This window comes from Lacerta agilis, chromosome 7 (assembly GCF_009819535.1).
Source record: "Lacerta agilis isolate rLacAgi1 chromosome 7, rLacAgi1.pri, whole genome shotgun sequence".
Taxonomy (NCBI): Eukaryota; Metazoa; Chordata; class Lepidosauria; order Squamata; family Lacertidae; genus Lacerta; species Lacerta agilis.
This window is the reverse complement of record NC_046318.1, coordinates 26,637,655-26,650,221: the sequence shown is the minus strand read 5'-3', so window position 1 is coordinate 26,650,221 and position 12,567 is coordinate 26,637,655. Positions and strand designations below refer to the sequence as shown.

Here is a 12,567-nt window from a genome sequence, read left to right as displayed (position 1 = left end):
ATTTATTTCTTATTAAGCACAATACAGAGATTTCCAGTTAAGAATATATCTTTATTTAATGTACGATACTTAAGTGAAGGTGCACAGGTGTTCACATTTAATGAAAAAGATTGGGAAAGCACATCGAACTGTATGAGCGCAAGGCTCTCTTCACAGGTGTGCATGCACTTACCTGATACAAGGTGATCTTTCAAGCACTCCTTCCTTGCCAGGCAATAATTGTAGTGATGTGTGTTGCATGGTAGACAGTACACGTGAGTTACCGGTAAACCTCTCCTACGTTTTACTGCGTTTCCAAATGTGTGTGGCACAGAATCATGTTATCAAATGAGATTACAGTGTTTTATTTCATACAACATGAACCCTGAGTGGTGATTGGGTTTGTGAAAAATACCACTACAGTGATGCCTTGAAGATAAAGGGGCTTCAGCGGGGATTGCCCCATAGTTGGCCAAGAAGCAGAGGCCTTGTGGAAGCAGGCCTAAGAGGAGTACCATGAAGACAAAGAGGGTTTAGATGAAGTGGGAGGCTGGGAAACAGCTTCTCACAGGTTCTATGAGGATAGGCAGATATGTGAACTGCTGTCAGAAAGGCAACAAGCAGGTAAATGAACTTTGTGAGGTAGCTTGCTGAAGTGGCAAAGAGAACTGCCCACATTTATTGGAACCAAGAGTCACATTCCAGCATGCCTTTCATACTAGAATCTAATAATATTTTAGTGTTTTGGTTTTTTAAAAACTAGGAATTGCACCTACATTTATGGGGTGCTTCCACAGGAGTGTTTACTGTGAGACTGGTGCTCCTTATGCATGCAAGGTTTTTTGTGTTTTGCAGTAACCACGTGACATTATTGTCATAAAAATGCCAGCCTGCACTTTACTTCTCTTCCCTCATTTAATCTGGATTTACCATTTTTGAGGGAAATCTGCTAAATCAAAGAAGCCTGCTGCCAATAACCCCTTTGCAATATATCTCAATTACCTGTTAGCAAAATAAGCTCCTATGAAGAGAAGAGAAGGGAAATATGAATATCAGTCACTTCACAACTGGTAGTCTTGCATCTGGATTAACAGAATATAGTGAATTTAGAAAAGTAATTTATTCCTGACGTTTTCTAAAGGCTCCTTCCAATATTACATTTTCCTACCTGCATTTAATAATAGGAAGGTGAGAAAATGTGTGTCACTGGGCTTTTTAAGTCAGAAAGGTCTGATTCCAGAGCCTGAGGATTGCATGAAATATGGAGCAGGTTTTGCAAGTCCCTTATTTGCAACAAACACTCCCATCATTACAAAGATGCCCATTTGTGACCAATTTCTGGTTACTTCCAATGTGGTGAAACTGGGTTAATTTAATGACAGGATTATCCAGTCTTGCCTGAGACTAGAAATTAGCCTCCTTTCATTGTTTAATTGATGGTATTTCCATGCCCTCCAACGACCCTTCTGCGGGCATCTTACAACAACAAAAATACAACTACTGTATAAATCGTAAAAACAAGAATAAATAATGCAGAAGCAGAGAGAAAAACGACAGCCTCAGACTCTCAAGAAATAGCAATGAAACTTATTTTAAAACAACCGTAAAGTTGTTAAATTACAGGAGGCCTTGTGTTTAAAAAAAGGAGTATTTTCACCTTATGTCCAAACCACGGCAAAAAAGGCGCCAAATGTTCCGCCGCGGGGAGGAATTACAATACGTGTTTTTGCGGGTTAGAGAGCTCCGCGCACTTAAGTCCACGCCAGCCTTGCCTTGACCCTCGAGGGAGAGGCTTGCAACAGCGGCCTCGGGTGTTTGCAGCAAAGGCCGGCAGCTCCCCTGTGGCTGCAGCGATGGCCTCCTGACCTTTCGCTGTCCTTCCTGCGGCGCGGCGGGCCCCGCCCGGAGCCAAATGCTGCCGTAAGCCGGCCACGAGCGTGCAAGGAAGGGAGCAGCCGCGCAGGTTTTGCCTCGCCGCTGGCTCGTCGTTATTTTCTTCCGCGCTGCGCTTGCAAGCGAGCTCTGGGAGAAGGAGGAGAAGAGGAGGTGCGGCGGTGGAGGGGGGAACCGGGGGAGAGAGAGAGGAGCAGGCGAGCAGCCCGAGCCGCCCTCCCCAGCCGGATGGGCGGCCAATGGCACGCGGAGAGCTCGAGAGGGCGTTGCAGGCGGAGGGAACACACGGGAGGTGACAGCTCAAACTCCTCCTATTCTCACAATGCTCAGGAGCGCATTGTGGTGAACATGGCAGATGAGGAAGATTAAGACCCGCCGAGCTGCTGCTTCCTCCTCCTCCTCCTCCTCCTCCTCCTGACCACCGAGCCACTTGTTGGCTGCCCTGAGGCCCCTTTGGTGGACGGCGCGGCGATGGTGCAGGGCTCTTGCGAAGGGAGGCAGCGGTAGCCTTGCGGGCAAGCGAGCGAGCGAGCGGCCGGGTTGCGTTTGTGTGTGTGCTTAATTCATTTATTAATTGTGTGTGCGTGTGTAAGGCGGGCAAGACCAGGAAGCGCTACGAATCCGGGGCTTGGCTTTGCGTGTGATGATCCGGCTATGGAGGGGCAGCGTCGGGGAGCTGAGGAGGAGGCAGATACTTGGCCGGTGAGGCGGCTGGCGCACCAGGGGCCCGCGGCCAGGGGCACAGCCGGCAGCCGTCGCCGCTGCTGCCGGGACCGGGCGCCGCTTGCCCGGTGCAGCAGCAGCAGCAATAGCAATAGCAGCAGCAGCAGTTCGCAGCTGGGACTGGGCGCCCTTTGCATTGCAACTCCGCATTGCTCGTATTATTGCGGCTCCGCGTGAAAGGGAGGAGGAGGAGGGGGGCCAGCCAGGAGGAGGAAAGAAAAAAAAAAGGGGGGGGGCATCGAGAGGGGAAGGGCAGATCGCAGCAAGGAGGAGGAGGAGAGCGGGCAGCAGCAGCCATGCTGCCAGGGGTGGGTGTGTTCGGCACCAGCCTGACCGCCCGGGTCATCATCCCTCTGCTAAAGGATGAGGGCTTCGCGGTCAAGGCGCTCTGGGGCCGCACTCCGGAGGAGGCGGAGGAGCTGGCCAAGGAGATGAGCGTGCCTTTCTACACCAGCCGGATAGACGAGGTCCTGCTGCATCAGGATGTGGATCTGGTCTGTATCAACCTGCCGCCGCCGCTGACCAGGCAGATCGCCGTCAAAACTCTGGGTGAGTCGACATCGTGGCCCGGCTTTTTTGGGGGGTGGGGGACGGAGGCCCTACCCTGGAGCGGGAGGTGGGTGCGTGGAAAGAAGAGGTGGCTTTTTGAAAGGGGAGGCGCCGTGGGTTCAACCCTGTTTGGAAATCCATTGCCTTGGGTGGGGTCCTGTTCAGCAACCCCTTGCGGGGAAAGGAAAGATGCTCTGCACATGCCCAGAGGCAGGGGCTTGTTGTTGTTGTTGTTGTTGTTGTTATTACTCCGTATGCTCCAGAACCATAGGGAGAAGAGCCGTAGCTCACGTGCTTTGCCTGCAGAAGGTCTCTGGTTCAATCTTTGGTATCTTCAGGTAGGAATAGGAAGTCTTCCTGCCTGAAACGTCAGCCAGTCTGTCTAGACAATGCTTGCCAGTGGTCAGTCTTGGAATAAAGCAGCTTCCTTAGGTGACCTGATGCAAAGTGTTCTTATCGGAGGCATTATGCTGCTGAGTATTAGTTGCTGGGGAGCATGGGCAGGAGAATGTAACTGTGCCTAGGCATCTGATTGGCCACAGAATGCAGGACTAGATGGGCCTTTGGTCGGATGTCCTTTAGACTTGACTCGTCCTCCACAAAAAGAAGGTTCGAATCCTCCTGAGGTTATTTTAAGTCCCAGGCATGGAGGGTCATCTCAAAACATTCCTCTATTCTTTGTGATTTGACCTGAGGTAATTTCTAAAACAAGTCTTTTTGGAAGCCTCAGTTCTAGTCTGCAAACTCTAATCCTAGGAGGATTAACTGGTGAAGAAAAGGTCCTCTGCACACACACAAAGGTAGCCTTGGCTGGTTTTTGGCACTAGAAACTGGCTCCACTGCTGAGTCTTGGAGAACCTTCAAGTGAGGTGTAGTAATTAGTGGAACATGGCCCTTGACAGGCTCTAATTTAAAGCTCAGGGAGGAGCTCTGATTATCCTCACATTTTTTCCAAACACACCTCAATGATTATTTCTGGTTGGGATGGAATTTCTCTTTCCCAGGTGTCACTTTGAAGCCATGAGTTGGCTATGCTTCTTTACTTATCTTATTTGTATCCCACCATTTGTCAATAAACTGAGGGCCAGCATGTTTTGCCATTGTTTGAAAGCTAAGATAAAAATATCACAACCACAAAGACTATGTGAGAGAACAGAATAGCTATGCTGAGAAAAAGTAGATGGCTGAAAATCACCCACCTGGAGAGCTTCATGACTTGAGTGGGGATTTAAATTTACAGTGTTTCTGGTTCAACACCATCATGCCACACTTTTAAATGACACTGTCCTGCCCCTTTCTTTTGCTCCATTATTTCTGTTTTGGCGCCAGTAAGTAAGACATTCCAGGTATTAGTCTTTCATGTACAGATGAGCAAACTCAGGGTATATGCACATTACCATTTACTCTGCATCCAGTGTGTTCCCATAGCTAGTTTTTGAGGCCACAGCCCATATCGATCCTGTAGTTTCTTGACAACAACTACTGCTTGAAGTGTTCTTTTTTCATGAAACCAGTTTCAGTCTGACTACAAAATATAAGCTGCATTCACTTCATGCTTCAGAATGGTGTGAATGTTTGAGACTGCTGTGGCACATGCGCAGATGAGCCTCATGAATAGTTTGCAAAGGTTTTCAGGGGAGGGGAAACCAGAAGTGCTGTGCATGTTTTGTGAACATGCCTTTCTCTGGATCTGGGTTGTCAGAAGCAAGAACCAATGGGTGGTGCTTCCCACTATACCACATTGAACAAGTAAACAAGCTTACTTGGTTTTGTTTCCAGTGGGCACTTTGAATTTCATCCTGTGCCACACAGGTGTAATTTTCCGAAAAGTAATTTTCCGAAAAGAGAGCAATTAGAATGCAAAATTTGAGCACTGTAACGTGAGTTACCATAATTGCGGCAACTCATGTTACACATTTTGATAGTTTTTGTAGGGCACAAACTGTAACATAAAACTATAATGTTTACATGATTACATTGCATCTATTGCCTAGAAGGAAAATGCAGAAAAGTTTAATTCTGAAGCTCCAATTCAGGAAGATATTCTAAAAATAACTTGTTTTGGTAACTCACGTTACAGCTTCATCATCAATAATTAAAACCAATCAATACCAATGAAAAATGTAATTGGAGCAATATAGACTATTTGCAATCAAAAGATGACATTTTAAGCTTTCAGTATACATATTACAATAATTGTTTACATGGTTTGAATAGATTTTATCTTACCTTTAATGTATGTCTAACTTCAAAAACAAATTCATTTGCAACATGTGCTACATTCAGGTGGTGGCCATCTTGGAATGAAGCATTCTGGGAATGATTTGTTTTGTTGCCAAAACAATTTGATATGTGTACACAAACTTAACATGTAAAAAAATTATTTTTCCTCATTTTCATGGAATGACCCTGATGTGAACAACACTGTGCTGAAGTGGCTTGAAACTCAGCAGAGGAAAATGGTTTTGCTGCCTTTTAAGCAGCTAATGTGAACATACCCAAAGAGTAGGAATTGCGCATGCCAAGAGAGCTGTGAAATAAATATGGCCATATCCAGCTAGAAATAAATATAGTTTTTAACTTTCAATCGCTACAAAAATGTCACCTGATATGTTCTTTTCTTTTGGGTGAGGGAGGGGAGAAATGTTTTGTTTCTTAGCTTTTATAATCAAGGGCAGCTGTTGCCCATTGGGTGGAATTCTAATTTTGTTCCCATCCTCCCTGCTGAGGTCTAAATGGGCAACATTGAGAGTGAGGTGGAGGCGGCTGACAAGCAATGCCACCCTCAAGATAGTTTTAAGAAGGCAGGCAGACTGACGGGTGAGGGGTGTCTGAGGATAGACTGAGTTTAGTGGACTGGTGTTCCATATGCCCTGATAGCAAGCCTTCCTTTTGAGAAGTGCTTTATAGGTGTAATGCAACAAACTTGAGTGTACCGAATCACTCGTTTAGTATGCCTGAAATAGGCCATGGAACTCTGGTACCTGGATATATTGGTATCATTTTACTTTGATATAAGAGGTGATGAACGCAATAAAAATGGGCATAGTTCCTTCCTTCCTTCCTTCCTTCCTTCCTTCCTTCCTTCCTTCCTTCCTTCCTTCCTTCCTGTTATTTGTAAGAATTTGCCCCCAAATATAAACACCTGCTTGTAGAAAGTGTATTGTATAAACAATAACAACAACAACAACAACAACAACATAAACAACAACAATTTTTTTTATACCACTCTGGGCGGCTCCCAACAGAATATTAAAAGAGAATAAAACATCAAATATTAAAAACTTCTCTAAACAGGGCGGCCTTCAGATGTCTTCTAAAAGTCAGATACAGTAGTTGTTTATTTCCTTGACATCTGATGGGAGGGCACCACTACCGAGAAGGTCCTCTGCCTGGTTCCCTGTAACCTCACTTCTCACAGTGAGGGAACCGCCAGAACGCCCTCAGCACTGGACCTCAGTGTCTGGGCTGAACGATGGGGGTGGAGACACTCCTTCGGGTATACTGGACTGAGGCCGTTTAGGGCTTTAAAGGTCATCACCAACACTTTGAATTGTGCTCGGAAACGTACTGGGAGCCAATGTAGGTCTTTCAGGACTGGTGTTATAAAGTCATACCTCGTGTTGCGTATGCTCCGTGTAGCGAACGTTTGAGTTATGCACCTCTGCGACCCAGAAGTCCTCCACGGAGTGTGCGCGGGTGTGCAGAAGCATTCTGCGCACTTCGCGCATGCACAGAAGTGCAAAACCCCACAAACTTCCGGGTTTTTTCTTTTTTCTTTTTGTTCATTTGAGTTACGTACGCCTGGGTTACGTGGCACAACCCGGAACGGATCACATACGTAACACTGGGTACCACTGTATTGTCTTGGCGGCCACTTTATTGTATAAGAGAGCAATTTACTTTGATGTTTGGGATTGTGGAAGTGTTTGTTCTTTGGGAAGGGCTGTGGCTCTGTGGTAGAGCACATGCTTTCCATACGAAAGGTCCCAGGTTCAAGTCTTAGCACCTGCAGGTAGGGCTGTTGTTTGCAAACAATTTTTTTCCCCTGGAAGCAAATACCGTAACACGGAAATAAACGCGAAGCTCGCACTATATTCTGTTATATTGCTGAAAGTGACTTTTACGTTGTGTGAAATTGCAAACACGGTGTGCAGACGTTGGGAAAAGGAAATAATCTGTTTTATAATCTGAAAATTATATAAGAGTTTAGTAAGAGAGATGCAGGATCATGAACATCAGTCAACCGATATGTGTCAGTGACACTCACATAGCTATGTTTCTCATGGCGCTGCAAGTCAGAGAACAGTAAGGTTAGTTGTTGTTGTTGTTGTTGTTGTTGTTCAGTCATTCAGTCGTGTCCGACTCTTCGTGACCCCATGGACCAGAGCACGCCAGGCACGCCTATCCTTCACTGCCTCCCGCAGTTTGGCCAAACTCATGTTAGTAGCTTCGAGAACACTGTCCAACCATCTCATCCTCTGTCGTCCCCTTCTCCTTGTGCCCTCCATCTTTCCCAACATCAGGGTCTTTTCTAGGGAGTCTTCTCTTCTCATGAGGTGGCCAAAGTACTGGAGCCTCAACTTCAGGATCTGTCCTTCTAGTGAGCACTAGAAGGCCAGTAACAGATGCAAACTATGATTTACAAAGCAACATACAACCTAATGCAAGAGTTAACAAGCTGCAGCCCATGGACTACCAGTGGTCCAGGAGCTTCATTCAGGTGGTCTGTAGCAAGTATGTATTAAATATTCATATTGATTGTAAATTGCATTTTGAATGCTTCTTTTATTTATTATATAATGTATTGCAATCAGAGTTCTGTGGAATGCAAATTATAATGCAACGAAATACAACACGTAAGAGGCACTTTGCAATGATTTAAAAAGCAGAAATATAACAACAAAATTATTTAAGATACAATAAGATTGCAGATAGATACCAAAACAATAAGAGAAATAGTAAGCACACCAATGAACAGATGCTAGCTAAAAAGTACTAGTTGAAAATAAACTGTCCTTAAGAGCACACTTAAAAGCTGGCAACCAAAGGGACACATGCATGTCTGTAGGAAGGTTGTTTCACGATTTGTTGCAAAGTTGAAAAGGCCATTGCTCCTATTTCTACCAAGCAAAATTCATATGGTGGAGGAATAGCAAGAAGAGCCTTAGAAGCTGGCAGAAGTTCTCAGAGCTTTTGGGAGGCAATTCCTGACATACCAGTTGGTTCTAGGCCTTTTAAGCGCATCAACAGCTAACACCATGAATTGAATCTGGAAGCTGTTTTGGGGCCAGTGGAGGTGAACAATATGATATATCCTACTGGTCTCAACTAAATCTAGCATTCTTCAAGAGCAGCCCCATGTAAAGTACTTTATAACTAATCCAATGAAGTAAGTTTCACTACAATGTATGCACTAGCTTGAGGATGAATGGCGTTTGGATCCAGTCCTGCAATAGCTAAGTTATTGTACATTACTGTTGCTGTGTTCTTCCCAGAGACTAAGAGTGTTTTTTTTTTAAAAAAAAACACACACACTAGGGTCTCTTTGGTTGGGCCTCTTTCTTCACAGTACAGTATAACTCCAGCCGAAGCAGGCTTAATCTATGTGACAGGTATAATTATTCAATCCTAAATAGTGAAGAGCCCTGTGAAAACTACAGTTTTGCGGTTAACAGTAGATGGGTCCTTAATCAGGTAACCTGTGAAAGAATTCACTGAACTCAGAACTCGTAAATAGGAACATAGGAATCCGTCCATTAGAGGGTAACGAAGAAGAAATATCACTACGATTACTACTATTACTGTGGTTGTTTTTGCAACAACAATATTTGACTGTACCAGTCCACAACAACCATGACATGTAATTGTCAGGATGAGGGATGTGTTTGTTGTGTATGCCTTAAATGAGGATGAAAGTGTTTGTGAGTGTGTGCAAAAAAAGTGTGATTATTTTATTTCACAATAAGAGGCATTCACCGCATGTGTTTTTCAGCTGATGTTTCGTGCATATTTTTCAAAATGCCAAACAATTATTTCCATTCAGTGTGTGACCAGAAATGCATAGCCTTTTCTGGAAAGAAAGGAAGTGTCTTCACTTCAGCTGTGGCTGTATGGATGCGCGGGAGCCGGTTGAAGTTAAATCCTTCGAAGACAGAGGTCCTCTGGCTGGGTCGAGATGACATGGGGTTGGGGGGCCAACGCCCATCACTTGCGGGGGGCGCAATTAGTGCCAGCGCCTTCTGTCAGGAGTTTGGCCTCACTTTCCATGGAGGCATAGGTTACAGCCACAGCAAAGGTGGCATTTTTCCATCTCCGCTGTATTAGGCAGTTGGCCCCCTACTTCTCTCCCCCTGATCTGGCCACAGTGATCCATGCAACGGTCACCTCCAGACTTGATTATTGTAACCCGCTATACGCGGGACTGCCCCTGAAGCTGACCCAGAAACTCCAACGGGTGCAGAATGCCGCGGCGAGGCTCCTCACGGGGTCTTTGTCGCGGGACCACATTCATCCAGTGCTCTAACAGCTGCACTGGCTCACGGTGGAGTACAGGGTCAGGTTTAAGGTGCTGGTTTTGACCTTTAAAGCCCTATGCGGCTTAGGACCCTCGTACCTAAGGAACCGTCTCTCCTGGTATGTCCTGGTTGGACCTTAAGGTCCTCAAATAATAACTTTTTGGAGGTCCCGAGCCACAAGAATGCTAGGTTGGCTTCAACTAGGGCCAGGGCCTTCTCAGTACTGGCCCCAACTTGGTGGTACGATCTGTCACAAGAGACCAGGGCCCTGTGGGATTTGGCATCTTTCCGCAGGGCCTGCAAGATGGAGCTGTTCCACCTGGACTTTGGGTTGGTTTTAGTTTAACCGTGATGTTTCATTCTTTTGGTGTGATTGGTGGGCTACTTAAAAATAAGGCTGCAGTCTAAATTAAATTTTAATTTGTATTTTAATCTGTATTTTAATGAATTGTTTTATGTTTTTGTTGTGATTTTATTGGTGTTAGCCGCCCTGAGCCTGGTTTGGCGGGGAAGGGCGGGGAAAAAAATTATCATTATTATTATTATTATATTTTTATTATTATTATTTTTGAACCCATCACACGTTGTAGTGACTGTTTCAAGTTAACCTGGAATAGAAGATGATGAACACAGGAACAGGAGCACATTCTCCTCTAAGTTCCCGCCTTCTGGCCTTGCTCCTAACTTCTTAATAGCAGCCTTCTAATTTATTTGTGTCATTTTGCTGTTAAAAGCTCAGGCCATGGGTACAGGGCCTGAATGAGGCAGCAACCCTAGTTTATTTTAGGCCACCCCCTCTGTTCCTTCCCAAGGTGCCCCCAGTCTGTCACTATTTTGCTGGAGGGAGTCAAGCGCTGGCAAAACATGGTGAAAACTTGCTCAGGTTTGAATACATACATTTTGGAATTTGCATGGAACTGAAACACCCATGCGATTGCACTGTATTCTCAAGTTTAAAAATGAGAATTAGGCGCCTACCGTTAAAAATAATGACCCTGTGTTGTGTTCAGACACGTACTAAAATACATTTTACGTCAGATAAATAAATAAATAAATAAGGAATTATGTTAACTGGCTTTTGGAACTTCTTGTGTAAAATGTTTTTCCTCTCTGTCAATAAGACTTCCTGTGGTTTTTCTCTTGGTTTTCTGTGTGCAGTTTGAGGCCCTTTGAATCTACAAACAACTTTTGGGAAAGAATATGACCAGCTGTCTATGAAATTGAGAAACATATTTTTAGATTCTAAAATCAAATCCTGACAATATTGTTTCATGGGGTGGCCTTTGGCAGCTTGCCAGAAGTACTTTTATTGCATCGTTATTGTTTGCAGCATATTCACTAATGCTGCATTACGACCAGACAGACCGGTCATGCTAAAGGTTCATTAGCAATGTCATGGATAATTAGCGAGCCAGTTTTGGAATAAAGGAGTTGTCTAGCCTGTTCCTAAATGCATTTACTTGGAAGTAAATGCTCCTGATTTCAGCAGACTCAATTCCGAGAAAGTGCTTGTAGGATCAGTCTTTGGGGAAGAGAATGAAATAAAAGGTCTTGTGTTATCTTGGTCTAGTATTCTGACTCTCAGATGTTAAGAATCTTGGCTAAGCACTGATACAGTTATTTTCAAATAGAGCAAAGTACTATGAAATACCATTTTTTATTACAGGACACGTTGATCAATATTGCTTTTCAGTTTAGTTTTACGCCAGTAAATAATACACAAATGCTGGTCCTCATGGAAAGGATCTCAAAGATATTTCACTCTCCCTATAATTGCCCTAAAAAGTGCACTTATTCACAATCATTGTACATCATACTTTTTTTTTTTAAAGGGAACATCAATAGACTGGACTGGAGTGCTGCTTCTCTCCCAGCTCCCAGTATCTTTTTAGTGGCTATTAATATGTCTCCTATCGGTTGCCATTATTTTGATATACGGTTAAAGAAAGTAAAGCTTAACAGCATGAACTGTTTGCCCTTCATGACCCAGGATTCATATGCCTCAGAGAGCACCTCTCTTTCTATTGCTCCCTCTCTTCATTCTTCTTCTCAGGCCCTGATCCAAGTTCCAGTTCTCTGTAAAGTGAGACCATGGTGAGGAGAAGTAGTTTTACATCAGTTCCCATGCGGCTAATGGCCCCCCCCCCCCCCACAGATCTGTGCTGCTCTTTGTTGTTCTGGAGGTGATGCAAAACCCATCTCTGTTGTTTTGCCTTTGGCTCAGCTGCCCAGTTTCACCAGTTTCTTCTGATGCTCTTTTGCTGCTTTCGTTGGCTATTTAGTGTACAGTACAGTATGGTGCTGTGGGTTAAACCACAGAGCCTAGGGTTTGCCGATCAGAAGGTCGGCGGTTCGAATCCCCGCAACGGGGTGAGCTCCCATGGCTCAGTCCCAGCTCCTGCCCACCTAGCAGTTCAAAAGCACGTCAAAGTACAAGTAGATAAATAGGTATCGCTCCGGGGGTAAGGTAAATGGCGTTTCCGTGCGCTGCTCTGGTTCACCAGAAGCGGCTTTGTCATGCTGGCCACATGACCCGGAAGCTGTACGCCGGCTCCCTCGGCCAGTAACGCGAGATGAGCACCACAACCCCAGAGTCGGACACGACTGGACCTAATGGTCAGGGGTCCCTTTACCTTTACCTTTACAGTATTTTACTTCTCACTGTGGGCTGGCTTGAATGCTGGGAAAGTTTAGCAACAACAGCCCCAATAAGTGTCTCTATTTTCCAGAGACAGTCCTGGATTTGCAGAAGCCGCCCGGGTTTCTGATTTGATCCCAGAATGTCACGCTTTTCCTTAGGACATCCTTATTTTCATCAGAGAAATATTGGAGGTTAAAGTTATCTGACCCCTAGGCCATCTGAAGGCAGCTCTGTATAGAGAAGTTTTTTTAATGTTTAATGTTT

At 44.9% G+C, this 12,567-nt stretch overlaps 1 protein-coding gene across 1 annotated transcript in view; it reads left to right on the top strand.

Moving 5' to 3' along the window:
• The first annotated feature begins 2,858 nt into the window (after positions 1-2,858).
• GFOD1 (glucose-fructose oxidoreductase domain containing 1) overlaps positions 2,859-12,567 on the top strand; it is a 50,530-nt gene continuing 40,821 nt past the window's right edge. Inside the window, exon 1 of the mRNA XM_033154580.1 lies at positions 2,859-3,144. Coding sequence (XP_033010471.1) covers positions 2,892-3,144 — 253 coding nt within the window. The 5' untranslated portion in view covers positions 2,859-2,891. The remainder of the gene's footprint in view (positions 3,145-12,567) is intronic.